General features: G+C 39.4%; 1 protein-coding gene across 1 annotated transcript in view; it reads left to right on the top strand.

Annotated features, from left to right (window-relative positions):
• Positions 1-14,841, top strand: part of ECT2L (epithelial cell transforming 2 like) — a 90,069-nt gene that overhangs the window by 46,202 nt on the left and 29,026 nt on the right. The window contains exons 10-12 of the mRNA XM_076002922.1: positions 5,024-5,116; positions 7,055-7,237; positions 9,118-9,221. Coding sequence (XP_075859037.1) covers positions 5,024-5,116; positions 7,055-7,237; positions 9,118-9,221 — 380 coding nt within the window. The remainder of the gene's footprint in view (positions 1-5,023; positions 5,117-7,054; positions 7,238-9,117; positions 9,222-14,841) is intronic.

The raw sequence follows: 14,841 nt of genomic DNA, 5'->3' as shown, positions 1-14,841 counted from the left end.
GACCTTACCTTCCACATATGGAAGTTAGGATAATAGTACTATAGCTACTTTACTTAAGGACTTGTGAATATCAAGATCATGTAAATATTTAAGCAATAAAAAGAAATAAGACTGTAAATATTTAGATAATATTAAAAGCAGTGAAGTGCTTTGTAAAGATGATTGACAGTCACTGAGGTAGCTGTTATGTGTCTGCCTGTCTAGAATCAGCCACTAGGATTCAGAGCTGATTTCAGTGCTTGAAGGGAAACTTCAGAAACATTAAGTCAAATTCAGCCTTTGGATATCTGTTAAATAAAAGCTCTGTATTCATGGGCTAAGTTGTTTTTCCAAGCAGAGCAGGGGAGAGGGGGTGTGAAATTAAATTATCCATTCCTTAGAGAACTGTGAGTTTTAAGATTCTCCCTAATCCTCAGGTTTCACAGGACTATTCGACATATGCGAAGCATGCCTCTGGTGGGCTTCAACCAGGAGAAAGGAAAAAACAAAAAAGGATGGGAAGGAGTTTAAAAGGAAACAAAATACAAAATATTATAAAAATCTTTTAAAAATAATTTTATAGTTATCCAATTATATGTATATATGTACAGTGTATATATACACATATGTGTATATGCATATATATAATCTCAGCTATGTAGAAAATATGCATAGATTCTAGAAAGAAATATACCAAAACATTAAAACAGCACCTATTGCTAGATGTGTTTTACAATTTTTTTACTTTTGAAATCAGGTTTAAAAGACTAGGTTACAAAGAATATGGATAGTGTGATCCCACTGTTTAAAACATTCATATGTATGGCGTGTATACATATGTGTAGAAAAGGGTTTGGAAGGATATATTCCAAGGTGTTAATGCTAGTTGGATAGGATGATGTGTGTTTTTCTTCCTTTTCCCACTCCCCTTTTAAAAATTGTCTTTTGTTTACCTCTATTTTCTATAATAAACTAATATCAATTTTATAATGAGAATTAAGCAAATTTTTTAAGTGGAATAAAAGAAAAAATATGGGAAAGCAAAGTATTGAAAGGCAGAATAAGAGGAAAAAGGTAAAAGAACAGTGAATTTGGTGACATAAAAATTATCTCAAGTGAAACTTAATGGCAGCCAAAAATATATAGATAGATAGATAGATATAGATTTTCTACCATCATTCTGAGCCCTAACACTATCCCCAAAATTCTCATCAAATGTCATATCCACCTGGATGAATCATTCAAGACACTTGACTTCTCAGCCTAAATCTCTCTTTTTCTGTCACCTCAGCATCACTGTTGTGCTTGTCAGCTCCAGTAGCTGTATCACCCCTGAATTTGTGACCTCAGGTATTTGTCTTTGAGCACCACTTCTAAGTCAGGTACTCAAATATCTCCCCTACAGCAATTCTTTGCCTAAGACCCCAGTCTATACAGTCCCACTTTTCCAGTCTCTACCACCATGCCTTCACCTTCGCTTCCTTCCTTGTTAAAGTTGGACTTAATGGTCCAACATTATCCTCACTCCCTTGCAAAGAATTTGAACTTCCTTGTCTCTTTCTGCTCGCTAATCCCAACTCATCTGGCTAAATCCCAATGCCGGTTAAAACACGGTCCTCTGCACAGCTATTCCTGCCTGCACTAAAGCAGCTGAAGAGCAGCTGACTGTTGGAGAAAGTAATATTAATACAGCTGTGTCAATTGGTCTAACTTTACTTTGATGACACCAATGTCAAATGGGATTGCAACTCTGATGTGCAATCCTTTGACATTTTCTTGGTAAATTCATTTTCTTACTTTTTGAGATGATGATTTTATCTCTTCTCTTTAGACAATCTTTCAATAGCCCTGTCTCTCCACTTTTGACCTCACCTTTTCCTTCCCTGAGAAAACTGAGTCACATGAGAACTCCCTAATTCTCCTCCCACCATCAAATCCACCATTGACCTCACCCCATACTTCTCATTCCCTGTCTTCCCTTCTGCTCTGATGGCCGAAGCACCTCTGCTGCAACAAGACCAGCCACTTCACTTGGACTCTTTCCCCTTGCCTCCCACCTCCTCAAGACTTCACTCCTACACTCCAATCCTCTCCTAAGCCTCATTTCTCTCTCTTCAGTGGATCACTCCTACCAAATCGGGAGCACCTGTAATATCTCCTGTCTTAAAAAAAAAAAAGACAATAAACTTTCCCTCACTTCTTTTTAAGTTGACTAAACCAATGGTTCTCAAACTTTAGTGTGTATTCAAATCACCTGGAGAGCCTGTTAAAATCCATATTGCTGGGCCCCACCTAGAGTTTCAGACTCAGGTCCAGAGTGGGGCTGGAGGATTTTCATTCCTAACAGGTTCTCAGCTGACGGTGATGCTGCTGGTTCCAGGCCACACTCCGAGACCCACTGGTCCATACTCATTGCCTCTTCCTCCTCGCCTCCCATCCTCTCCTCATGTTCCTCCAAGGGGTCTCTTTATCTCCACTGAAACTGCTTTTGGAAGACTATATTTGACTTCCACATGCTCAAATCCAGGAGTCCCTGCTCCATCCTCACTTTGTTTTGACTTCTTAGAAGCATTGGAGGCAGATGAACACTCCCCCTTGGAACACTCCTTCTTCTCTTGGTATCTCCTTTCCTTGCATCCTCCTACCTCAGTGTCCCCTTCTCAGCCCTTTTGCAGGCTCCTCTTTCTGTGCAAGACCCTTAAGTATGCCCCAGGACTTGATCCTAGATTCTCTCCTTTTCCACATACACACTCTCCTTCTGGCAGTCTCATTAATTCTTATGACTCTAAGTTCCATCTGTATGCTGAAGGCTTCTAAATTTGTCTCCAGCTATGACATCTCTGAGCTACAGACTCTTATATCTAATTCCAACTTGACTTCTTCATATGGATGTTTAATGTGCATGTCTAACAGACATCATCTCAAAGTGAACACACCTCAAACAAATTCTTGATTACCTCCCCAGCACCAAAACTGGCCCTTCCTCAAATTCCTCAGTAAAAACATTATTCACCTGGTTACTGCACAAGCCAAACATTTAAGACTCATCTTTTGGGGGGCATTATTTTTAAATTTTTAAACAACTTTATTGAGGTATAATGAACACACAATAAACTGTACGTATTTAAAGCATGCAACTGGATAAATATTGATATCTGTATACCTAAGAAACCATAAAAACAGTCAGGAAAACAAACACATTCATTAGTCCCAAAAGTTCTCTCATGCCACTCTGTGATATCGCTCGCTCTCTCTCTCTCTCTCTTCTCTGCCCCCCCAACCTGAGACAACCACTGATCTACTTTCCCTCATATTTGCATCTTCTGGAATTTTCTACAAATGGAATCATACAACATGTATTCTTTTTTTCTCAGACTTCCTTCACTCTGAATCATTATTTTAGACTCATCCATTTAAGGCATGTATCAATGGCTCCTTCCTTTTTCTTGCTGGGACTTATTACATTATACAGATATACCACAAATTGTTTATCCATTCATCTGTTGATGGATTTTTGAGTTCTTTCTGGTTTCTGCTGTTACAAATAAAACTGCTATGAACATGTGTGAACATATGCCTTCATTTCTCTCATATAAATACCTAGGAGTAGAATGGCAAGGTCATATAATAGGTATATGTTTAATTTTTTAAAAGCCAGCTAAACTGTTTTCCAAAGTGGTTTTACCATTTTACATTTCTACTAGAAGCATATGAGAACTCCAGTTGCCTAGCACTCCAATACTTAATTTTAGCCATTCAAATGGGTTCGGTGTGTAGCGGTGATCTCTCATTGTGGTTTTAATTTGCATTTTTCTAATGACTAATGATACCCAACATCTTTTCATGTGCTTATTTGCCATTCATATGTCTTCCTTGGTGAAGTGTCTCAATCTTTTGCCCATTTTAAAAACTTGGTTGTTTGTTTTCTTATTATGTTTTGAGAGCTGTTTATGTATTCTCAGCAAGTGATTTGCAAATATTTTCTCCGGTCTGTGACTTATATTTTCCTTCTCTGAATAGTTTCTTTTGAAGAGAAGTTCTTAATTTTGATGAAGTCAAATGTATGAAATTTTTCTTGTGTAGATCATGCTTTTGGTGTCATAGCTAAAAACTCTCTACCTAACCAAGATCACAAAGACTTTCTCTATTTTTTTCTAAATGATTTATAGTTTTAAGTTTGACATTTAGATTTGTGATCCATTTGATTCATTCATTTGGGTTGTTTTTTTTTAGACTATGACATAAGGGTTGAGTTTAATTTTTTTGACATATGGATATCTGATTGTTCCATTGCTATTCCTTGTAACTACTATCCTTTTCCCAATGAATTTCATTTGCACCTTTGTTGAAATCAATTGACTATATATGTGTAGGCCCACTTTTGGACTCTCTTATTTCATTGATCTATTTGTCAATGAAGATATTAGACACCAATAAGTGAGAGACATTCCAACCTTTCAGCTACTGTCATTTTGTTTCTAGCAGTAACTGAAGCATTTTGGAATGATTGTTTATGCTTGGATGACAAATAATTAAATTATCCATTATATTAGTTTCATTCAAGTAATTCAATCTGTATGCTGAATTCAGTAATTCAATCTATATATTATGTCACTGACAAATGGGTGAAATTAATGCCCCACTACATTTTAACCATCATATTCCATCCTGTGTTTAACTGTTCTAAATCTTTCCTCTTACAATGAGACTTCTCCTTTGAGTCAGACTATTTTAGAAAATCTATGTAGATTTTTCTCTGTCTTTGGACTAAGCATTACAAATTTGAAAATAAGCCCTAGATCAAACTTCAGGGCCTCTTTCCCCACCCTGTTGCTTAATCCTCATAAATTAAGTGCTTCAGCTACAGTATTTATGGGTGAACTATAATAAAGTGTTTATGGGCTCTTCACTGGAGGGATTTGAATGGAAGACGAGAACTGCTAGTGGCCTTTTTTAGCCAGCTCCTTAGTGCTCCCAAGTAATATTTAACTGTTTCATGGCAAAATCTGTCAATAAATTAATGAAAATATTTTTAACTATGCAGAGGCAGGAATGGAAGTTCTTTCTCAGCTGGCTCAACTCACTGGCACGTTCTTTACTGCCCCTACCGGCATTGCAACTGGCTCTTACCAACACAGTGAGTATACATGGGAGGTGACCATCATGCCCAATAACACACTCACTCCAGGATCAAGAGAAGACAAAGTACAGTTAACAGTACTGGTATGGCCAATATCAATGCCTGTCTTTCATTCCTTCTCTGAAGGGATGCTATCACTTCCCAAACTACCATGTTTCCCCGAAAATAAGACAGGGTCTTATATTTATTTTCCCTCAAGAAGACAGCCTAGGGCTTCTTTTCAGGGGATGTGTTATTTTCCCCTCAAAGCCTCAGCTTGCAGCACGCACAGGATGGCTGGGACCTGTCAGGGGGAGCCGACCTTGATGGTGGGGCTGCCCGCACCTTTCCGGTCACCTCTGGGATAGTAGCTGTCACGAAGAGGCAGATGAGAGGGGCTGCTGTCTTCTTTACTGCTCCACGAGGAAATGCATGGGTTGTGCAGATACGCTGCATAGCCATGCCCATCACTAGGTCTTATTTTCAGGGTAGGGCTTATATTGTGCAAATGCTTAGAAATCCTGCTAGGGCTTATTTTATGGGTAGGTCTTATTTTCAGGGAAACATGTTAGGTAATCTCTCATCGTTCAGTCATTTGCTTAGACGGGGATTATTTATTGCAAATATTTTGCTTCAAACCATCATTTGCAAAACTGTTGAAAACATCATCTTTAACAGTTAAGCCAAGATGTATAGTTGCTGATCTAGAGAAATAAGTACAAAGAATAGGTTTTCTTAGTAAAATACAATCGATATGGTTTTATTTGGAAAAATGAATTGTAGCTACAAAGAGATGGCAAAGAAGCTCTCTTAGTTTCCATTTCTGTAGTGTTGTCTGAGAGGAGAAAATACACCTGAAAGCAAACTTTCATTTAGATACTAAAGCCACAGATTAAAATGTAACACTGGCTGACCAACGAGGGAACTAAATTGCTTTGTTATAGCAATACCAATCATTTCCCCTTTTGAAATCTCCTAGATTCCCTCTTAAGCAGGGCTTGGAGTGATGTAGAGACTGTATAAAGCATGGCTTCTCTACTCTCACATGCTTTCCAGGACTGGGGAGAGCTGGCGTGACTGTGGAACTTGTAAGGGAGAAGATTGTATGTAGCTGTAACAAAAGTACATTGACCTAATATAGTGTTGAAGCAGAGGCACTTGTTAATTTTAGTCACTGTAGCAACATCACCAAATGACAGCATATTTGGCCCCGCAGAGAGTGGGACTGGCCTAGCAGAGCCAGCAGGGTGAGGATGGTGTTGCTTGCAATACAGGTTTTCTTCTTTTTCTCTTCCTCTGCCTCCCCTTCCTCCTGTTCACCCTCCTTTTCCCTTCTTTTCCTCATTCTTTTTATAAAAGAACATGTTATAAAGTGCTTCACATGTCTATCGATAAAAGTAGAGGAAACAAAGCAAATACTACCTTTCCATTCAGGACAGAAAATCAAATTTAACATACCGTTGCTTTTCAAGGACAGAAACTTTCTTAAGCACCCGCTACAGTCACATAGAGATATCTGTAGAGCGAAGCAGCAGTCGGACAGAGTTTAAGGAAGATGCAGGGTTGGCTACAATGGGGTTGGCTTTCAACGGCCTGATGGGGAAACCAGGCAGGGTGGGATTTCATGTATTGTCACTTTTAGACTGGGAAGATAAAGCACTATATTCTCACTTAGATGACCACTCTGCTTCCTGATGAAAATTCTGCAGCTATTTAATTTTTGACTTTAAATAGAATGTGTCACCTTGTCTATCAAAGAGTAGGCAGGCATTGGAAATGATTCACTGAGTTTCTCAATTTACTTTCAAAAACAGACTATGAGTGTTCATTAATCTTCTAATGAGAAAGGTTAACAAACCTGATACAAATACAGCTAAGTGTGTGCTGTACTTTAAACACAAAGTAGAATTCTCTCAAGTTCAAGTCTGCAAGAATAAAAGGAGAAAATAATGTCAGTTCTCAGTGACTGGCTGGGACCCCCGAGGAAAAGGGCGCCCCCTTCCATCTACTTCAGCCAATCAAAGCTGCAGACGTGGTCCAGCCTCACAGACTTCCTGGAAGACTCCTTGAAACCAGTCAGGAAACAGTTACGTCCTCTCTTCAAGGAGCTGCAGAAGAGCATCAGCGGCAGGATGATAGGCAAGAACTCTGGCTCTTTCTTTCACAGGTTAATCATGAACTTGGTTTCATACTCAGAGCAAATACAAGTTTAGGAATGGTGCAAATAAATTTTAACTTTTTAACATCTTTAGTAAAACTTTATCCCCTAGGTTTTTCACATTGCCTTTCAAATATAATGAATACTAAGAACAAATATATTCATCTTATAATAAAAATGCTGAAGCTAGTTCCTATTTTTAAATGTTACTATTTTATTAATTCCTATCTATGTCTGTCAATTATTTACCTAGACAAAATTTGTGTTTGCTAAGCTGGAGAACTGTGTCCTTTTCCTACTAGAATTTGCACTAAAAGTTAAGCACCTCTTATACCACAGCACCCAGTACCTAAAAGTCCTATTTATTTTTTATCTAAAATATGTACTTTGGTGATGGGCTCCATGGCCGTTGCTGAGCCTATTGTACATCACTGAATTTATTTCTCCTCCATGCTGCATCCCCACGATCCAATGATCACAATAGAGCCTTCTGGAAACAATTTACTGCCTCAACTTTGCATCTTCACCTAAATCAGTCCATTTCTAAAAATGAAGTATTTTTCACCATTTGGGTAATGAGACTTTTTTCCCCACTTATAACTACCTATCCAATTTTTTCCTAACTTTTCTCATCTGACTAAAACATCATTTATCAATCAAATCATTCCATATCTATGCCTCTCTTCTTTTCCTCTGCCCAACTCCTTTTTTAAGGTCTATTTACATAGTTACTATCTATACAAGAGCTGTAAACACACATGTGTGCATGCAGATATTTTATCTTTTGATATATGTCCTATACTTCTTTACATAATGTCTCCAAAACAGGGATTTGTCTTCTTGTGTTTATGTCCTACCCACTCTATCACATTTAGGAGGTGTTCAACCAATATTTAAAAATAGTTTTGGCCAAACACGGTGGCTCACACCCGTAATCCTAGCACTCTAGGAGCCTGATATGGGTGGATCGCTCAAGGTCAGGAGTTCAAAACCAGCCTGAGCCAGAGCAAGACCCCATCTCTACTAAAAATAGAAAGAAATTAATTGGCCAACTAAAAATATATAGAAAAAAATTAGCTGGGCATGGTGGTGCATGCCTGTAGTCCCAGGTACTCGGGAGGCTGAGGCAGTAGGATCACTCAGCCCAGGAGTTTGAGGTTGCTGAGAGCTAGGCTGACACCACAGCACTCACTCTAGCCTGGGCAACAAAGTGAGACTCTGTCTCAAAAAAAAAAAAAAAAAATAGTTTTGAAGCTATAAACAGGGAGAAATTATTTCTCTTGGTTCTTTCATCGATATTAAGGACTAGAAAGAAAAGCAGAAAAGTAATCTTTTTAAAGATAGAAATAGACAATTTTTTGATGAAAGATGTAGACAATGAGAAGTCAAGAGAAAAAATGTTTTCAAATAAATGCATGTTGTTCAAAGTGTTTAAAAAATTAAAAGATGTCTGTGTATGTATGTTTGTGTGCTATTTCCTATGGACTTAAAATATTTATGTATTTGAGCACAAAGATAAAGGGAGTGTAGAGGAATTTTTGATAGGACTGAAAGTCTAACATTTAAACTTATAGGAAACGTATAGGGTTCTTTTTCATGTGTTCGACTCTTATCGTCCAATTTATAGATTTCATTTCAATATCCACTTTGCCAGGATGGGTACTTTTTATATGCTGCACATTTGAATTGCTTTGGCTCATTTTATATCTTAGCATAATAGACATCCTCATGGCATAATGGAATTTTGATTTCAATTTTTTGCATTTCCCACTAAAAAGCAAGTGTGAGGACAGAGTTGTTTTCTTTTCTATCACATCTGTTACATAAACTAATTAGAGGGCATGTGGCCTTGTATTTACAGGGCAGCTTATGTTTGACACCATGAGTGTGGCCCACGTGCTGAATAACCAGGAGACTGCACAGGCTCTGGCAGATGGGCTGATGGAGCTGTCAGAAGAAAGTTCTGTAAGTGATTTTTTGAAGAAAGAGGAATATAAAAACCCCAACATTTAAATAAATTCTTAGTTTGCCTTTATCATTTTTTTTTTTTACTGGCTTATCCCTTTCAGAGCACAGTCCTCAGAGAAATTACATCAGTTTATAGAAACAGCCACTGGGAGATTCTGGGTGCAAGATGTATTAGGTACACAAAACAGACAAGTGGGGAAATCTTCTAGGTTATTTAAAGTTTATTGTATTGTGCACTGCTTTCTGTCTTGTGCTTAATTTCAGTCAGAAGCGACTGCTTTAAAAATGTGTTAATGGTTTTTTTTTATGTCATATAAACATTATTCAACAGTAAAACCAATTACTAGTATGAGGAAAAACCTGAGAAAGGGTGAAGCCAGATGTAATAAGATGAAGGGAAAGGGGCTAGATAAGAGAGGAAGAGAGAAAACACAAAAGAACATAACTAAGCCATCAGTGATTTGGTTGGGGGGGCGGCGGCAGGTGTGTGTGTGTGTGTGTGTGTGTGTGTGTGTGTGTGGACAGCCTGGAGCAGCGTTTTCATCAGAAACAAATCCTGGATACTCTCCCAGGAAAGTCAGTGAGGGGAGGCCAGACCACAGGCCTGCTCTCTCAGCCCTGAAGACGCAAGTGAAGTCTGCAGCTCTCCGTTTAGGGGAAGTCTGGACTAGGATGGGAATAAGGATGATTCTCTACAAGGTCTTCAGTTTTCTAGGGAAACATTCTCAAATCCTTCTCTTCCACTGTCATAGTTCTACTTTGTGGATGGATTTAATATGATCTCTGTGCATGTTCTCTCGCCTTATTGTTGTGTATCTGCTCTGATTTCAATGTAGCCTCCTGGGTCAGCACTAGACAACCTGCAGGCTTAGCTGTCCTGCCCAGTGTGGGTTCTGAGAAGCTGCAGTTTGCCGTGATTTTTCTCCTCCAAAGACAGCTCGACAACCTTGCCGATGCTCGGGCAGCCCCATGTGCTTGGGCAGTCCCTGGCAAGCTTTGCTGATAAAATGAGCAGGGACGTTCACAGAGATGACCCTGCATGTCTCCCCAAACACCAAAGGCATACTAAACATATTTGGTGTAGATTCAATGTACTTATTCCCACCTAATTATTTAAAAATTATCATGTGTGATATAATTTTGATAGTGTTCAAACCTATAAACTGAGAGGACACCACATTTGAGAGCCTCAGAATGTTTTTCCTGAAGTTCTGCTGCTGCTGCCTCTCTCCCAGGCCTTCTTCCCCCTGGAAACAATAAGATCCCCCTTGTCTCCTTTCCTCACTTGGCCAAGAGGTTGGTATGGGCCACTTTGATTCCAAAGATCTTGAGAGACCCTCCCACAGGACTTTAGCATCCTAACTGGATGGGGACAAAAAGTTGAAAACCAAGAGTATATATGGTAACTGAAATATAAGACTAACTAGAAAGTCCCACGTACTGACTCTGAGTGATAGTCACTTTGTTTCTGGACATGAAGATTAATTGGGTAGAAAGCTGAAAACTCTACTAAAAAATGTGTTCTCTTTTCTGCTACATTGTTGATGAACTGTATTTCAGATCAATGTCTTAAATAGAAATTTGGGGGGGGGGTATTTTTTTAGGACAGACCTCTGGAATTTTTGTCATATTTTCTGCTGAAGAAATGTGGTAAAAAGAGCAAAGATTTGGAAGGAAATGTTATTCTGACAAAATGTGACCCAAAGGCAGCATTCAATGGATTCATGAAGGTAAACTTGGTGCTATATTTTTATGTCATTGCTTTGCTGTAGAATTAGGCACATGTGGTGAAGAAATTCATAAACCATAATGATATTAATGCCCAGAATGCTTTCAAGTTGTTATTTCTCCTAAGAACTTCATTTTCGTGGACTATTATAAACAAGGGTGTTTTGTAGTTTCATAATATGAATAACATTTAAAGCCACTTAAAAGCATAAGCTGCACTATGTTGACTTGAAGAACACTGTTTGGTTGTAGAGGAAGAATTAGAAATTTGCATTTTTCTTTGCCACTTAGTTTAGTCCTTAGACAAAGAGAGAGAGAGTGTGTGTATGTGTGTGTGTGTGTGTGTGTGTGAGAGAGAGAGAGAGAGAGAGAGAGAGAGGAAGAGAGAGAACACTAAAAATGGTTCTTTTTTTTTTCTTCCTTGGGATTCAAATTCATAAAAGAAAAAAGTGGATTTAAAGTTAGTTCTTCAGGCAAGAAAGAATAATTTTGCCAGTACTATATTCAGAATCCATACATTCTTGGTTGTGTGAAATAATCAGGATGCAGGAAATGCTGAGAATTGCATTATCATTCAGAGGGCTGATTTCTATGTAGGGGGAAATGTCATTTTAGAACCATTTTATGTCCATAGCAAAGTCACCTATCTTTGATGTTTGAAGGTGTGGGATGCCAATTCCTAACACAAACTCTCCATGGAGACTGTTAGCAGAAATGGACTTCTGAGCTCCCCTAGCAGCCAAATCGTTTGTTGCACTATTAACGTGACAGTCTGGAGGAATTTGCTCATGCTCCTCTGGAGGAGAACACAGGGCAGGTCAAGGGCAGACATGCAGAACTGCTGGTGGCAGCGGGCGGGGTCCCCTCTGCCAAGTTGCCTCTAACTCACTCAGCAACACAAAAGGCCTGCAGTTGTTCAGACCTGCCCTTTGTGTTTTTTTTTTTTTTTTTTTTTTTTGATTGTTTTTTCAGAGACAGGATCTTGCTGTGTTGCCCAGGCCGGAGTGCATAGGGTCATCATAGCTCACAGCAACCTCAAACTCCTGGGCTCAAGCAATCCTCTCTCCTCAGCCTCCTGAGTAGCTGGGACTAGAGGTGTGTGCCACCATTCCTGGCTAATTTTCTTATATTTGTGGAGACAGGATCTCAGTATGTTGCCCAGGCTGGTCTCGAACTCCTGGCCTCAAGCAGTCCTCCCACCTCAGTCTCTCAAAGTGCTGAGATTACAGGTGTGAGCCACCACACACAGCCTAGACCCACCTTCCTGCTGTTGCCACAGCCTGAGCCTTAGTTTAATCCTTCCAAACCACAAACATCTCCCTGAGAGGAACGCTAATAAAGACCTTTCTGGGGCATCTCAACCATTTCTATATAGGAACCCTGCTTGCCTGATGCTTCTTCCCCAAATCTATCTTTAGTCCAGAGTTAGTTCTTTTCAGGAAACTCTCACGGATGTCTTCTCAGGAAGAGGGCAATTCCTCATCTTTTCAGCCCTAAATATTTATAGGAGCTAACCATTCGCTAGGTACTGTGCTAAAGATGAGACCAGGCAGCAAAATCAGACACGGTCCCTGCCGTTGTAGTAGATGAGACCTGCACACAAACAGACGCCATGCTGTGATCAGTGCCTGTCCACAGAACGCACAGGCAGGGTGGGCATGCTGGGTTGGGTGTTTATTCCACACTCTCTTTTCTGTTTCTCAGAGGCTGCTGCTTTTGCCTTGTTGTGGCAGCTACCATTTTGGGGGGGGTAGTTCTTGAGGACTCTTCCCCCCTGGGGTGGACATAGTCTCCATCCATCCTTCAGCCTGTGATAGCCTTTGAAAAATAGCACCCAGGCCTCAATACCACTCATTTTCCCTTGATTCAATAAAGGGAAGGATCAACACAGAAGCATGTTACAAAAGTTCCAAGGTTCTAAATTCTTCCCAAATCCTTTCAACGTCAGCTGATTCCTGCCTCCCTGGAAACCTACTGGAGTTCTTTCATCCATATTTATTGCTAAAGGTTAATCTGTTACCCCAAGCCCCAGGCATATAGACCCCATAAATGCTCCTCTTTGGAGCAAGAAAACTTGAAGAAAGCAGTAAGGGCAAAACGATAGGTGCTTCCTCTTCTGAAACATCACTTTCATGTTTGAAAAACTTCACTATTGGTGAGAACCATTTCTGGAATCTTTGACAACTAAGGGAATGGTCAATTGGAGAATTTCCTCTCAAGTCACTTTCACTCTTTGACTATCTTAGATTTCCTCTGCCAAATATAATAAAATTCACACTGAATCAAATCTTTTCAACCTGCTGTGACTTAAACATCTAATGACATTAATAAAATAATGCATGAAATTTGGGCTTGAAGTTGCCTCATTGTTAGAAATCAGGCCTGCTGTTTTCACATTGTCTGCCTGTAACAAAACTAGAGAAATGCAAAACTCCTTAATGCCTAGAAATTTCTTTGATGTTTTTCTTTTTTAAATCAAATTAGAAAAAAATGTGTGTTAGATTCTCATTTGGTTTTCTATTACTTAACACTAAGAGCTTTTGCACAAAGCCCACAAAACAAATTTGGGGCCCTCTAGGAGGAAGAACTATAGCTTAAATGTAAGTGCTGAATTAGGATAAAACTGAAAAGCTGATTTTCAGCTCACATTAGGGTTTATTTTTAACAGCATGGATACTCGTTCAGAAACCTCAGGAGCCGTAGTAGGGGAAAGTGAAAACTGCTCTGAGATATTTGTTTTAAAGACCCTTCCACAGGGGCTTGTGAAATAGGGTTGTCTGTCAAATCTAGGACTCTGTGTGTGCTTCTATCTAGCTATCATCTCTCTCTGTCTCTCTTGCTGCCCAATTGTTACTTATTCCTGGTTTTTGTCTGCCTGTAGTGTTTATGCTGAGACCATGCAACCATGGTGATGGGTGGCAGCCAGAATCATAGTTCCTGAGCTCTACCTGTCATTTTCACAACTATTTATGGCTTCGAATCCAGGCAGCCGAGTGTTTTCTGGCAGAAGCATCAGCAATAACTAGAATTGTCTCTGGAAAATGCAGTGTCTGCCTGTGCTCAATCCTAGAGGAAAATTCCTTCCACGTGCTCAAAGCCTATTTCTGCAAGCTGATTTCTTATGGTTTCCCTCACGTGTGTCATGGGGAGAGCCGAGGAAAGACTCGCCAACCCAAATTAAGAGTTTTTCCTATAAATGTACAAAGTTTGTTGCTCCTGTTACTTCCTCTGGATTTATTCCTAAAATCTAAGTAAGAGATGGCATCTTAATCTTTTAAAAAGTTCAAAATATTCTAGCAATTAAATGTATAATATAGAATGAGGGAAGTTGCCAATTTTAGGTTCAAACAAAATTATTATGCCCAATTGATTTCCTAAACACACACAGAAAATGTATATTTTAAAACATCGCCACTGACCAGAGGGGAAACCAAGCCCCACGGTGAGCAAGCAGGTTCTGAATTAGCCATGGCGGGCTGCGGGTCCACGCTGACACCTGAATTTTAATGCGTGAACATTCAAGTGAGCCTTACAATGGGGCGATATCCCAGGTAAAGGTGGCTCTCTTACCTGTGAGAGCCACACTATGGTTCTGTACTGTTTGGGTGATCTTAATTTTGGCCCAAACAATGGGAGCTTGATTTTCATTTTACGTCTGTAACCACTTTCTACCTCCACAACCATTGGTGTCACCACTGACTTGTTGAAGTTCTCTCTCCACTATACATAATCAGCACTATTATTTACTTATTAAGAAGAGTGTGTTCCAGTCAGAGAGAAATTTTGAATTATTTTGTCACAATTCAAAGTAGATTATTTTCCCCCAGCCGTAAGTATAAATACATGCCAGGCTGGTCTGGGGAGGACAAAAGAAATGAGTGAATGACTC

Source organism: Microcebus murinus, chromosome 5 (genome assembly GCF_040939455.1).
Source record: "Microcebus murinus isolate Inina chromosome 5, M.murinus_Inina_mat1.0, whole genome shotgun sequence".
NCBI lineage: Eukaryota > Metazoa > Chordata > Mammalia > Primates > Cheirogaleidae > Microcebus > Microcebus murinus.
Note: the sequence above shows the minus strand (reverse complement) of the source record. Positions and strands in the feature narration are given on the sequence as shown.